Source organism: Balaenoptera musculus, chromosome X (genome assembly GCF_009873245.2).
Source record: "Balaenoptera musculus isolate JJ_BM4_2016_0621 chromosome X, mBalMus1.pri.v3, whole genome shotgun sequence".
NCBI classification, from domain to species: Eukaryota; Metazoa; Chordata; class Mammalia; order Artiodactyla; family Balaenopteridae; genus Balaenoptera; species Balaenoptera musculus.
In genome coordinates, this window is record NC_045806.1 from 51,808,553 (window position 1) to 51,821,624 (window position 13,072).

The 13,072-nt window shown below is 45.3% G+C and overlaps 1 protein-coding gene across 1 annotated transcript in view; it reads left to right on the forward strand.

Moving 5' to 3' along the window:
* The window catches only part of MSN (moesin), a 66,672-nt gene extending 54,294 nt beyond the window's left edge, over positions 1-12,378 (forward strand). Inside the window, exons 6-13 of the mRNA XM_036839566.1 lie at positions 63-209; positions 1,519-1,615; positions 3,358-3,521; positions 5,983-6,113; positions 6,374-6,534; positions 7,774-7,866; positions 9,138-9,362; positions 10,204-12,378. Coding sequence (XP_036695461.1) covers positions 63-209; positions 1,519-1,615; positions 3,358-3,521; positions 5,983-6,113; positions 6,374-6,534; positions 7,774-7,866; positions 9,138-9,362; positions 10,204-10,368 — 1,183 coding nt within the window. The 3' untranslated portion in view covers positions 10,369-12,378. The remainder of the gene's footprint in view (positions 1-62; positions 210-1,518; positions 1,616-3,357; positions 3,522-5,982; positions 6,114-6,373; positions 6,535-7,773; positions 7,867-9,137; positions 9,363-10,203) is intronic.
* Positions 12,379-13,072: the final 694 nt, after the last annotated feature.

Here is a 13,072-nt window from a genome sequence, read left to right on the forward strand (position 1 = left end):
GGGTCTGATTCACAGGCTCCCCTATATTCCCTGCCCCCGCCCCACCCTGCTCTCTTGTTTAGGGAGGATGCTGTCCTGGAGTATCTGAAGATTGCCCAGGATCTGGAGATGTATGGTGTGAACTACTTCAGCATCAAGAACAAGAAAGGCTCAGAGCTGTGGCTGGGAGTGGATGCCCTGGGTCTCAACATCTATGAGCAGAATGACAGGTATAGTTCAGAGCTTACTTAGTTTTTTGGACCACTTTGACACCTAGGATTTGACAGAGTAGGATTATACTTCCTGGGTCCCACCTATATCATTCTTCTTCTACCTAGTTTAGACCAGTCCAGATGATTGTACAACCTCCCTCAGGCCTCTAAATCTTGCATTGACTAGACTTGCACTGTCCACTATGGTAGCTTTTGGCCACATATAGCTGTTGAGCACTTGAAATGTGGCTGCTCTGAATTGAGATGTGCTATAAGTGTAAACTCCATACTGGACTTTGAAGACTTAGTGTGAATAACAGAATACAAAATGTCTCACTAATATTTTTAAAAATATTGATTTACATGTTCAAATGATAGTATTTTACATATACTGGGTTAAATGAACTGCTGTTATAGTTAATTCCACCTATTTCCTTTTACTTATTTTCATGTGGCTGTTAGAAAATTTAAAATTACATGTGTGGTTCTCATTATATTTCTGTTGGACAACACTGGTCTAAAACCTACCTTGTCACGATTTGTAATTAATCTCCTTTGCATATGATGATTAAGTGCCTTTTGGCCTGTAATCCCTCTTGCTACAGCCTTATCTCACTAGCTTATTTTTTTTCCTTGGATTGCTCTTTTTTTTAAAAAAAGTATTTTATTTATTTATTTATTTATTGCCATGTCGGGTCTTAGTTGCGGCACATGGGCTCTTCGTTGCGGTGCACGGGCTTCTCTCTAGTTGTGGCGTACAGGCTCCAGAGCACATGGGCTCAGTAGTTGCGGCACGTGGGCTCAGTTGCCCCGCAGCATGTGGGATCTTAGTTCCCTGACCAGGGATCGAACCCGTGTCCCCTGCATTGGAAGGTGGGTTCTCAACTGGACCACTAGGGAAGTCCCTTCTTGGCTTGCTCTTGATGAGGATGAAGATCAGTATATTATTGTTTTGTGTAACTTCTGAGTCTTGGAACTCATTATTTACCTTCTCCCCAACTTTTACAACCTTGGGTAGAAGAGTTCCAGTTAAGTAGGGCTGGGGATTCTTGTGAGAGATTGTTACAAGGTCCATGCCTCAACAAAAAATAAAATTAAACAAACCTCAGATACTGGGACAAGGGATATGTTGATTGTGGTATCAGGAGGTCCTTTGTGCACCCTCAATGCTGGCAGCTGACGTGGTGGCATGTGATGACACTGGCTGAGCTGGCAATGAATCTACCTCCTTAAGGGAGAAGTTGGTGGTGGGGAGGGCAAGGCACCAACCCTCTAAGTCCTTCTTGTCTTGCCTTTATCCTAATGTTCTTGGCATCCATTTTTACAGACTGACTCCTAAGATAGGCTTCCCCTGGAGTGAAATCAGGAACATCTCTTTCAATGACAAGAAATTTGTCATCAAGCCCATTGACAAAAAAGCCCCGGTAAGTGACTCCTCCCACTGGCCAACACAGGTACTTGCCAAGGCCTGGATAATGCTAGAAGCAATTGTGTCATTCTATATTTCTCTCCCTTTTTTGGCTTTTTTGTGTATGTGGGTGGGAATAGGAGGCACAAAAGGCGATTGGCAATGAAAGGGGATGCTGATGCCAAGAAATGGTCAGGAGGCATCCTATAACTGGTGCCACACTGCTACCTGTGTCTCAGGAGAAGCATGGATTATGGAGAGCCACAGGCAGTCTAATTACTGCCTCTTAGCCACTGTCTTTTACTTCCCTGAGGCTCTGGGGTAGAAACAGAGAGTACATCTTATCTTTTAAAGCCTCTAGGCCCTAGAAAGTGGAAACTGTTCATGTACTTGATTTATCTTTAATTGTGGAGAAAGGACAGAGCCAGGAGAAGTCCAGATCCAAAGATGATTCTCCAGGTGTTCTTTTTGTTATAACTTTGCTGCTGTCCTCTCAAGACTTCTCTCCAGAGCAATCCAAAATCAAGAAAGTGCTTTCAGTCCAGTCATTTGTCTAACATGCTTGCCACACCTGTCACCTACTCAGTTGCCTGTGGCTGACAAGACTGGAAAGCTGGTGCTTGGGAATAGGATAGAAAACTGAGATGAGTCTCCTCTTTTGATGTACCTCATGTCCAACAAGGGCCAATGGCCATGCTGAACCAGACCTTTCTCATGAGGCCTCAGCCATTCTTCTCCAGCTCCGAGGTCTCTGAACTTGCCCTGCTAGGAACTTTATATATGTTGTCTCTTTAAACCCTCAACGACATTGTCAGGTAGGTAGTAGCATACCTATTTTATAAGTGATGAAATTGAGTTTCAGAGGGATGGAGTGATTTGCCCAAGATCACACAGCTAAAAATGATAGAGCTGGGATTTACACCTAGGTTGTTTGACCTCTGGTTCTTGTGCTTCTTCTACTGCACCCTAAGCTATGTGAGACGGTAGCAGTTTGGGTTCAGTGGCAGAGGAGCTGGTGGTTAGCCCATCAGCTGGTGACCTTGGTCCAGTGGTATTTGTAGTAACAAACTCAAACTCACTGGATTTTCTTGTGTGTGTGTGTTTTTTGTTTTTTTTTTTTTTTTTGTTTTGTTTTGTTTTGTTTTTTTAATACTGCTGCTGTGCTCAACTTTCATCAGAAAAAGGTAAGTAACAAAGCCAGCTGAGATCAAGGGCATATTTAAAAAACAACAACCAGGATAATCGATGTTCAGGAGATTTATATATTCATGTATGTATTTACAAACTGCCTTATTCCAAACAGGATTGAAGGGACTGGGTCTAGGATATGCTTTTAGGAGATTATAGAACCAGTCCAGCCCACCCATACTACACTCACCACGGTATTATGCAGGGATTATTGGGCCTCTAAGAGAGGCCCCTGAGACCCAGCAGGATATCTAATTAGCAGATAAAGTCAGTTTCTATCTTTCAGTTGCATTGAGGGTATTTTAGGATGCTTTTCATAAGCAAAGGTTGAAAGAAATTGTGGCTCGGTGGAAAGAGCACTGGTTTCGGAGTCAAGAAGCCTGGGTTCTAGCCCTGGGTCTGCCACTAACCTGCCATCTGACCCTGGGCAAGTCACTTCCCCACTCTGATAATTGGTCTTCCCATCTGTAACATGATCTTTCCAGTGCTTTTGGACTTAGCTTTTCAGAAGGCAGAAGCCCACCTTCATCTGTCCCTCTAAACTCTTTCTGACTGCTGGTTTTCCACCAGGACTTCGTCTTCTATGCTCCTCGGCTGCGGATTAACAAGCGGATCTTGGCTCTGTGTATGGGGAACCATGAGCTATACATGCGCCGCCGTAAGCCCGACACAATCGAGGTGCAGCAGATGAAGGCACAGGCCCGGGAGGAGAAGCACCAGAAACAGATGGAGCGGTAGGTGACATGGAACTGAAGTGGGGGCCGGGGCTGCGGCAAAGAAGCTTCTCAGAGGTGCCAAGCCTGCTAAAGGCAAGGCATGAAGCCATCCTGGTACTGGGGGAGAGAGAGCTGTACAGGGATACACCCCTTCCATTAAGTCTCAGGCATCCCCATCCCCAGGAGGCAGGCATTTAGAACCCTAGGATTTCAGAGGCTCATAGGAGGGAGGGGCATTTCATAGTTCCCCATTATCTATGACCCTCATGCCATTGCTCTTCTAGGTGGACTCTGGGTTGCTCTGGGCTATCTGACCAGTATCGCAGCAGTAGCAGAAGGCTTCATGCACATTTAAACCTGGACTCTAGGGTTTTTTGAGTGGAATTGGGCAGAGCCACCAGAATTTTCCCTACCAAGCCCTTTTGCACTGCGGCCCCTTGCTACTCAAAGTGCATTAAAGCTCAGCAGCATCAGCATCAACTTTGGAACTTTTTAGAAAGGCAGTATTCTGAGACCTACCCCAAAGCTGCTGATTCAAAATCTGCAACTTAAGATCCTAGTTGAACATTTCTTCAAAGAAGATATGCAAATGGCCAGCAGGCACATGAAAACACCCTTAGTCATTAGGGAAATGCAAGTCGAAACCACAGTGAGGTACCACCTCATACTCACTAATATGGATATAATAAATGAAAACAGAAAATAACAGTTGTTGGCAAGGGTATGGAGAAATTGGAACTCATGCTCATTGCTAGTGGGAATGTAAAATGGTTCAGCTGCTGTAGAAAACAATTTGATGGTTCCTCAAAAAGTTAAATGTAGAATTACCATACAATTCCACAATTCCACTCCTAGGTATATACTGAAAAAAATTGAAAACAGGTGTTCAAACATGTACATGCACATACCTGTTCATAGCAGTGCAATTCACAATAACCAAAAATTGGAAACAGCCCAAATGTCTATCAGTGAATGAATGGATAAACAAATTGTACAGCCATCCAATGAAATATTATTCAGCCATTAAAAATTTTAGAACAAAGTATTGATACATACTACAATGTAGATGAATCTGTAAAACATTATGCTAAGTGAAAGAAACCAGACACAAAAGGTCACATATTGTATTATTCCATTTATATGAAATATCCAGAATAGATAAACAGAAGGCAGATTGGTGGTTGTCAGGGGCTGGAGGGAGGGGAGATGTGGAGAAACTGCTTAATACCAGGTATGGGTTTTCCTTTGGAGTGATGAAATGTTTTGGAACTAATAGAGGTAGTGGTCATACAACATTGTGAATGTATTAAATGCCACTGAATTATTCACTTTAAAATGGTTAATTTTATATTATGTGAATTTCACCTCAGTAAGTTATTTGAAAAATAAGATCCCTGGTGATTCCTGTGCATGTTAATGTTTGAGAGCACTGTTTTAGTAGATACTCTGTCATAAAGAGTTTGGAACCTCAGGAGGCTTCTAATCTAGTAGGCTGGAAAATGACTCCGTGTATGAGAGGTTAGACACCAAAGTTCACATTTATTCTGAAAAAATGAAATTAGGGGCAGTTTACAGAACTGGATCTGGCAGGAACCTGCCCTCAAGGACCTCACAGTATAGTAGAAGAAAGGGAAAAAACAGTATATATATAACAGTTCAAGGTACAAATTCTGTGTCATTCATTCACGCAATATATATTTATTGAGCAGTGAAAAAAAAAAGACAAAAATCTCTGCTCTGCTCCCATGAAGCTGTCATTCTAGTGGGAAGAGGACAGACAGATCAAATAAGCATATTATATGGTATGTGACATGATAAGAAGTACTATGGAGAAAAATAACAGGGAGGAGGAATGTGGAGAAGGATAGGCCAAGTATTCTGAGGGGTCAGAAAGAGAAAAGACATCTAGCCAAGGGAGAAAAGAAGGCCTCCTGGAAGAGGCGCTGGGGCAAGAAAAAGCAAATACTTATTTTAGATTTACAACAAATTCTGGGGAAAAGGAGCCTAGAGCTGAGCTTCAGGGGGCAGGCAGAGGACTGATGCCCTAGCCATAGGGATCACCAGATTTGAACCACAGTATATCAGCACAGATCCAAAACTTTTCTCCCTGTAACTTTATAAGGTAGATAGGGCAGGACTTATTTGGCCATTTTACAGATAAGGTTACTGAGCACAAGAGCAAAGAAATGATGTAGCTAAGGTCACCCACTGATTACCCACTGGGTAGTGGACAAGCTGAGAGTCCAGGTTGGATCTCCTGATTCTGAGACAAACTGACAGGGCCCTGAGCATACCGGCCCATGTAGGGCTATGATGTAAGGACAAGAATGTAGAGAGAAGGGAGAGTGGTCTTGCCTCACAAGCCCTGAGTGTGTTGGGTGGGTGGGGACTGAGGGGCCAGGGCCAAGGAGCCTTGGGGATTCCAAGGCTTCCATGTGGCCTTGCTATCCTGTTCCATCCCTTCTTTCTCCTTTCCTAGTGCTCTGCTGGAAAATGAGAAGAAGAAACGTGAGATGGCAGAAAAGGAGAAGGAGAAGATTGAACGGGAAAAGGAGGAACTGATGGAGAGGCTGAAGCAGATCGAGGAACAGACTAAGAAGGCTCAACAAGGTGAGGCTTGGAGTCACCTTGGAGACTGGGTTTTCCCACAGTCTGACTCTATGAGCTGGAAACCCTTCTGTCTGAGCTGCAGACTCAGGCCATATATTCCAGATATGGCTAAAGAATAGAGGAGTGATGGGGCAAGAGGAAGAGTGCCTAGAACTTTCTGCCAGCTGTGTCCTGGGGTGAAGCATTTCCAGGAAGGAAGTTAGGCGTCCCTTCTTGATCTCTGCACTCTTCACCACCTTTCCCCTACCTTCTCTTCCCAGAACTGGAAGAACAGACCCGCAGGGCTCTGGAACTTGAACAGGAGCGGAAGCGTGCCCAGAGCGAGGCTGAAAAACTGGCCAAAGAGCGTCAAGAAGCTGAAGAGGCCAAGGAGGCCCTGTTGCAGGCCTCCCGGGACCAGAAGAAGACCCAGGAACAACTGGTAAAGCTACAAAATGGGCTGGGATTATGGGACCTGAGTTTTCTCTTCTGTCTGCCTACCTATTCACAGCTACCTCTGCTTGCAGGACTGGTTCTTTCCAGCAGGGTAACTCTCAGCAGGCTTCCAGCAGATAGCTCCTTCAGAAGCAAGCTGAGAAGTCATTTTGCAAATACTCTTCCCTAACCCTTACTTTTATTCTCTTTCTTAGCAATTGGGGATTTGAGCTGATGACCTGACAAAGGAGAGAGGGAGGAAAGAAGTAAAGGGATTCACACTTGATTGACTAGCTACATGTGTTACAAGCTATACTAGCAACTTTTCCCTTTTCCTTACTTCCTTATTTCCTCTTCCTAATAACCCTATGAGATTAATCCTTGTGGGATAATATGCCCAGATAAGGAAATTAGGGCTCAGAGAGGTTGAAGAGACTCATCAGAGGTCACACTGTTGTGACTGAGTAAGAATGAGAAGTCATTTCTGCCTCTCTTTTAAAGGTTTGCTCCCTAAAATCACATGTAAAACTGTGTGTCTATACATTTTTTAGGGGAGAAGGGTGAGCATCTATACTTTCATCACAATTTCCAAGGGTTCTGTGACTCAGAAATTAAGAACCTGTGTCCCAAAGTCCTTGACATATGCTCTCCCCCTGTACCGTTTGGAGTGGGAGTGCAGGAACCTAAAACCTAATTCTCAGGGGGAAATGTCCTCTGGGAGATTTGCCCAAAGTGTGAGGGCGTACATAAGCTTTATTCCCTTCTTCAGATCACTTTGTGACACTTGAGTGTCATTCCTATACTTGTCCTGGGAAGAGTCTTAGTGGAGCCCTGAGCATTGTAGGATAACAGGAAAGGGTCTGCCACTTCAGGCAGTGACACAGTGATCTCCAAAGCTTTACTGAGGCCCTAACTGTGCAATTGGCAATACCAAGAGGGAGAGAGGGAGAGAGAGAGATGAGGAAGAGCCAGAGATGACACATTGTTTGTCCTCAGGTCTATAGTCTAGGCAGGGAGCTCTGACTTATAAGGAAATAGTTTGGAGTTAATAGGGTGCTATAGTAGATCTGAGAATAAGAGTGTTCCTCTGGGCTTCCTGGAGGAAGTGTGGTAAAAAGAGCCTCCAGAGCAGCAAGCAAGTGGAGCAGCAAGTCCCCTGTTAGTTCTCAGGGGATCTGGGGTTGAAGACACCTGGGGCCTGAGGACCAGAAGGCCCACCTCTCATAAGCTTCCAATTGATCCACAGGCCTTGGAAATGGCAGAGCTGACAGCTCGGATCTCCCAGCTGGAGATGGCCCGACAGAAAAAGGAGAGTGAGGCTGTGGAATGGCAGCAGAAGGTAAGATACAGTGCCCAGGACAAAGCAGTGTGGGATGGGGTATCATATGCATAGGCTTCAGTTCCTTAGATTCTTTTATTTATTTATTTATTTTTAAAGATAATACCTGGAAGTATCTTTTATTTTATTTTTTATTTAAAAAAAATTATTATTTTTTTAACATCTTCATTGGAGTATAATTGCTTTACAATGGTGTGTTAGTTTCTGCTCTACAACAAAGTGAATCAGCTATACATATACATATATCCCCATATCTCCTCCCTCTTGCGTCTCCCTCCCACCCTCCCTATCCCACCTCTCTAGGTGGTCACAGAGCACCGAGCTGATCTCCCTGTGCTATGCGGCTGCTTCCCACTAGCTATCTATTTACATTTGGTAGTGTATATATGTCCACGCCACTCTCTCACTTCTTCTCAGCTTACCCTTCCCCCTCCCCGTGTCCTCAAGTCCATTCTCTACGTCTGTGTCTTTATTCCTGTTCTGCCCCTAGGTTCTTCAGAACCATTTTTTTTTGATTCCATATATATGTGTTAGCATACGGTATTTGTTTTTCTCTTTCTGATTTACTTCACTCTGTATGACAGACTCTAGGTCCATCCATCTCACTGCAAATAACTCAATTTCATTTCTTTTTATGGCTGAGTAATATTCCATTGTGTATATGTGCCACATCTTCTTTATCCATTCATCTGTCGATGGACACTTAGGTTGCTTCCATGTCCTGGCTATTGTAAATAGTGCTGCAGTGAACATTGTGGTACATGTCTCTTTTTGAATTATGGTTTTCTCAGGGCATATGCCCAGTAGTGGGATTGCTGGGTCATATGGTAGTTCTATTTAGTTTTTTAAGGAACCTCCATACTGTTCTCCATAGTGGCTGTATCAATTTACATTCCCACCAACAGTGCAAGAGTGTTCCCTTTTCTCCACACCCTCTCCAACATGTATTGTTTGCAGATTTTTTGATGGTGGCCATTCTGACCGATGTGAGGATTTGGGTTTCTTCACGCTTCCATCCTTCCTTGACAGTGGGTATCATGGGAGAAGGAGCTCAAGGCTTTCTCAAATACTTCCCAGAATTCTCCAATACCCCCAGGGAATTTGGTACAATTACTCCTATTATACAGCTGAAGGAACTCAGGATCAGTCAGACAAAGTGACTTGGCCTACCTGGTGCCTGCTTTCTGCTGGGCCATTCTAGGCACACATAGGGATGCCGCAAGTTAGCCTGGTCTGACTGCCAGTCCTTCTCTTCCTCTGTTACTGGACAGGCTCAGATGGTACAAGAAGACTTGGAGAAGACCCGTGCAGAGCTGAAGACTGCCATGAGCACGCCTCATGTGGCAGAGCCTGCCGAGAATGAGCAGGATGAGCAGGATGAGAACGGTGCAGAGGCCAGCGCCGAACTGCGGGCTGATGCCATGGCCAAGGATCGCAGCGAGGAGGAACGTACCACTGAGGCAGAGAAGAATGAGCGTGTGCAGAAGCACCTGAAGGTATCGAGGCATGGTCATGGAGACCATGTGTATTGACTTAGTAGCCCATGGCCTTCCCTAGATCATCCGGGCACGGGAGCAGTAGAGGAGCCTGTCTCAGTGCTGTGTGGGAGCTTGAGCATTTCTCAGTGAGAACTTTCAGGGAGGGCACCTCTCACTTATTTATTTTTTATTTATTTATTTATTTTGTAAGTTTATTTATTTATCTTTGGCTGTGTTGGGTCTTCATTGCTGCGCGTGGGCTTTCTCTAGCTGTGGCACGCAGGCTCGGTAGTTGTGGCACATGGGCTTAGTTGCTCCGTGGCATGTGGGATCTTCCCGGACCAGGGCTCGAACCCATGTCCCCTGCATTGTCAGGCGGATTCTTAACCACTGTGCCACCAGGGAAGTCCCACCTCTCACTTATTAATCAGAGCCTGGACCGCCTCTTCCTTTTTTTTTTTTTGTTTTTTTGCACCGTCCTCCACCCATATTCCATGTACCTCATATTCAGAAAATACTTAGTTGTCACAATTCCTACTTGAATCTTTGGTGTATTGTTCTACTCTCAGGATTCTGTCATCAGTTGATCTGCTAAGTTGGTGTTTTGGTTTTTTTGTTTTGTTTTTTTAAATTCTTGCCCCACTGCAGTTCTAACAGGGCTGGAAATGGCTCTCAAAAAATGTGTGTGTCTGTGTTTGTGTGTATAAAGAGGGGGGCAGGGGTGGGGGTTGAGAGAGAAAGGTGGTGGAGAGGGTGGGAGGAAGGTAAGAAGGAAATAAATCAGGAAATACATCTGATTAACGAGGGGAGGTAAAATGAGAGGAAGCCATTAACCCCTTATCCCCTTGCACCCTCACAGGCCCTCACTTCAGAGCTGGCCAATGCCCGTGATGAGTCCAAGAAGACTGCTAATGACATGATTCATGCTGAGAACATGCGACTGGGTCGAGACAAATACAAGACCCTGCGCCAGATCCGGCAGGGCAATACTAAGCAGCGCATTGATGAGTTTGAGTCCATGTAATGGGCACCCAGCCTCTAGGGACCCCTCCTCCCTTCTTCCTTGCCCCCACACTCCTACACTCTTGCCTAACTCACACTGTGCTGGAGCCACTAACTAGAGCAGCCCAGGAGTCATGCCAAGCATTCAGTACAGCCATGGGACCAAACCTAGCCCCTCAGCCCTCACTCACTTCCCTAGGCAGAGAGACGGCCCACTGTGGTGATGATGGGACCCTCTTTTTCCTCTATCCCAGGTGATCTAGCTTGCTAGAAGAGATCACTTTCTCAGCTCAGAGGCACTTCCCACTTGATTTGGGAAATACCCCCACATTTACTGTTGCTCTGCAGGAGTCAAGTGTAGTATGTTGAAAACTGGCCCCCACCACTGCCTTCCTCTTCATGGTCCTGTGATTTGCAGAATTGGAACATCACAGGGTTTAGAGAAGGAGGTGGAGCCTTGGCTGTATGCTCTAGGATGTCAACTGCCCTAGGATTAGGCCTCCCAGTGTCCATTCCTTCTAGGGTTGTTTAGGCTTTGTAATGATCGGAAGCTAAAAAGATGTTCACTCATTCTTCTCTCTACCTCCCAGATTGGGCCTGTTACAAACTCGGTCCCAGTAAACCTTGTCCCTGAGTTCAGGGACTCAGTTTCTCTTCAGGGTGATATGGGGGAGACAGTGCCTGCAAGAGGCTTCACCAACATCCTGGAAGGCCGTTGGCCATTCTGTTCAGAAAAGATTGGGTAGAGGATCTGCCCCTATGCCTTATGGGAGCCTAGACTTGTTTCAAGTGAGCTCTATGGGCAGAGATATCCCTTACTTATTATTCTGTGTTCCTCTTCCCCTCTTGGGATCTGCCCCTCCCCACTCCAATCCCCAAACCCCCTCCAGGTAGAACAGTAGGGATGGTTACCCCCAAACCCAGCCAGCCCCATCCAGAACTCTTGCTAAAGGGAGGAAATATTCACACGTGGCTTCAGTATTTTACCTGCCAGGGGTCCCAGACCACTTCTCCCTTCAGAGTTACTTGGACCACAGCTCCTGTTTCAGGGCCATTAAGGCCTTGGTTTGGTGAGCCCTGGATCTTGATGTCAGTTGGCTCAATTGGTGAGTGGGTGGAAGAAGCTGAGTATGGTGAGAGAAGCTTGTGGCCCAGATCCTACAGTTTACACCTCTCCAAGGTGGTGATTGGGTCCTGCCTCTGTTTAATAAACCTCTAACCCAGGTCTTGCCACCAGCTGTGCTATCCCTTGGAGCTGTAAACCAGAGAGCTGTTAGGGGCTCTGGCCTGGTCCTTTTCACACCCCCACCTCTTTCTTTCAACCCAGGAGCAGCCTCCTCCTCCTCTCTGTCTCATGTGTGCTCTTTTTCTTTCCACCAGTATTATATATTTTAGTGGCATCTAACTCAATATTGATTTCTGTGTTTCTTGCTAATGCACCCTTAGAAGATATTAGTGTTGGGACAGGATCGTTTTGGCCTCATTCCCTTGCCACCCCTACACCTAGGAAGCATATACTATATTGTAAAAGAATATTTTGCCAGAAAAATTAATGTAGGAAGCTTTCAGTATTAGTGATATCACCTGTCACTGTAGGTCATACAATCCTTTTTTAAGGTTCTTGGTATTTGGTTTTATTGTTCCTTTTTTTGCCTTCTCCTCAGCGTTCATTCCCCAAGGGGCCCTACTGTCCTTCCATGCAGTGCCCCTAGCCCAGAGTCCATGGCTTTGATCCCTCCCTCCCCTTGCCTCCTGCTTGACCTTGCGGAGTCTTATGTGCATTGCTGTGAATTATATTGACACTCTCTTGGTGATATGCCCTATATTGGCTAAATTCAAACCTGGAATTGTGGGGCAATCTAGCTGCCTTAAAGGTAGTACCCCCCGCCCCAGGGAAGCTGGGGAAAAAGGTTAGATTTTATATTCAGTTTTTTTGTGTGTGTATTTTTGGGGTTTTTAAAATTTGTTTTCGGAGGGGTTTATGCTTAACCAATGTTCTATTTCAGTGCCAATAAAATCTAGGAAGACTTCACTGTGACTTGATCTTTCTTTGTGGCATGAGTGGGTGGCTGTAAGATACTTCACTGTAATTTGCACTCTGTGGACCACTTTCCTATCCCTGGTCTCATTTCATTCTCACTTCAGTCCTATGGAGAGTGGATATGACTATCCTCGTTTTATAGAGGAGGAAATGGACTTGAAAAAGTAGAATAACTGCCCAATGGCACAGGACTATATGACTTAATAGCCTGTGTCCTTTCCATAGCCCTAGGCCATTTTTTTCTGGTGTAGATGGGCCCTGTATTGACCATATGATGCTCCTGGGCTTGTTTGGCATTGGGGCTTTGGGGCTGCTTGTGGGGGGTGGTTTATATCTCTGGACTCCCCCTGGGGTGGTCAGGCCCTATCCTGCCTCTTTTCAGGAAGGCCTCCAGGCTTGCTCACCTCCTATTATCCTCACTTATTGCAGTGCCAGTGAAGGTCAGAGAAATTACCTTGAGCCCTGTTGCAAAAGGTAGTAAGGAGTGGAGTATGAAGTAAGAATGGAGACTAGTATATGTATGTACAAAAGATGTACTTTATGGTTTATAAAACATGGCAATTTTGTAGCCTAGATATGGTTATCCCAGTTTTACAGACGAGGAACCTGAGACCCAGATCAGCCTTCCAGGCCGTCTTGGACCTGGCATACTCTCTCACTTACCAGCTCCCTTCTTGGTGAGCCA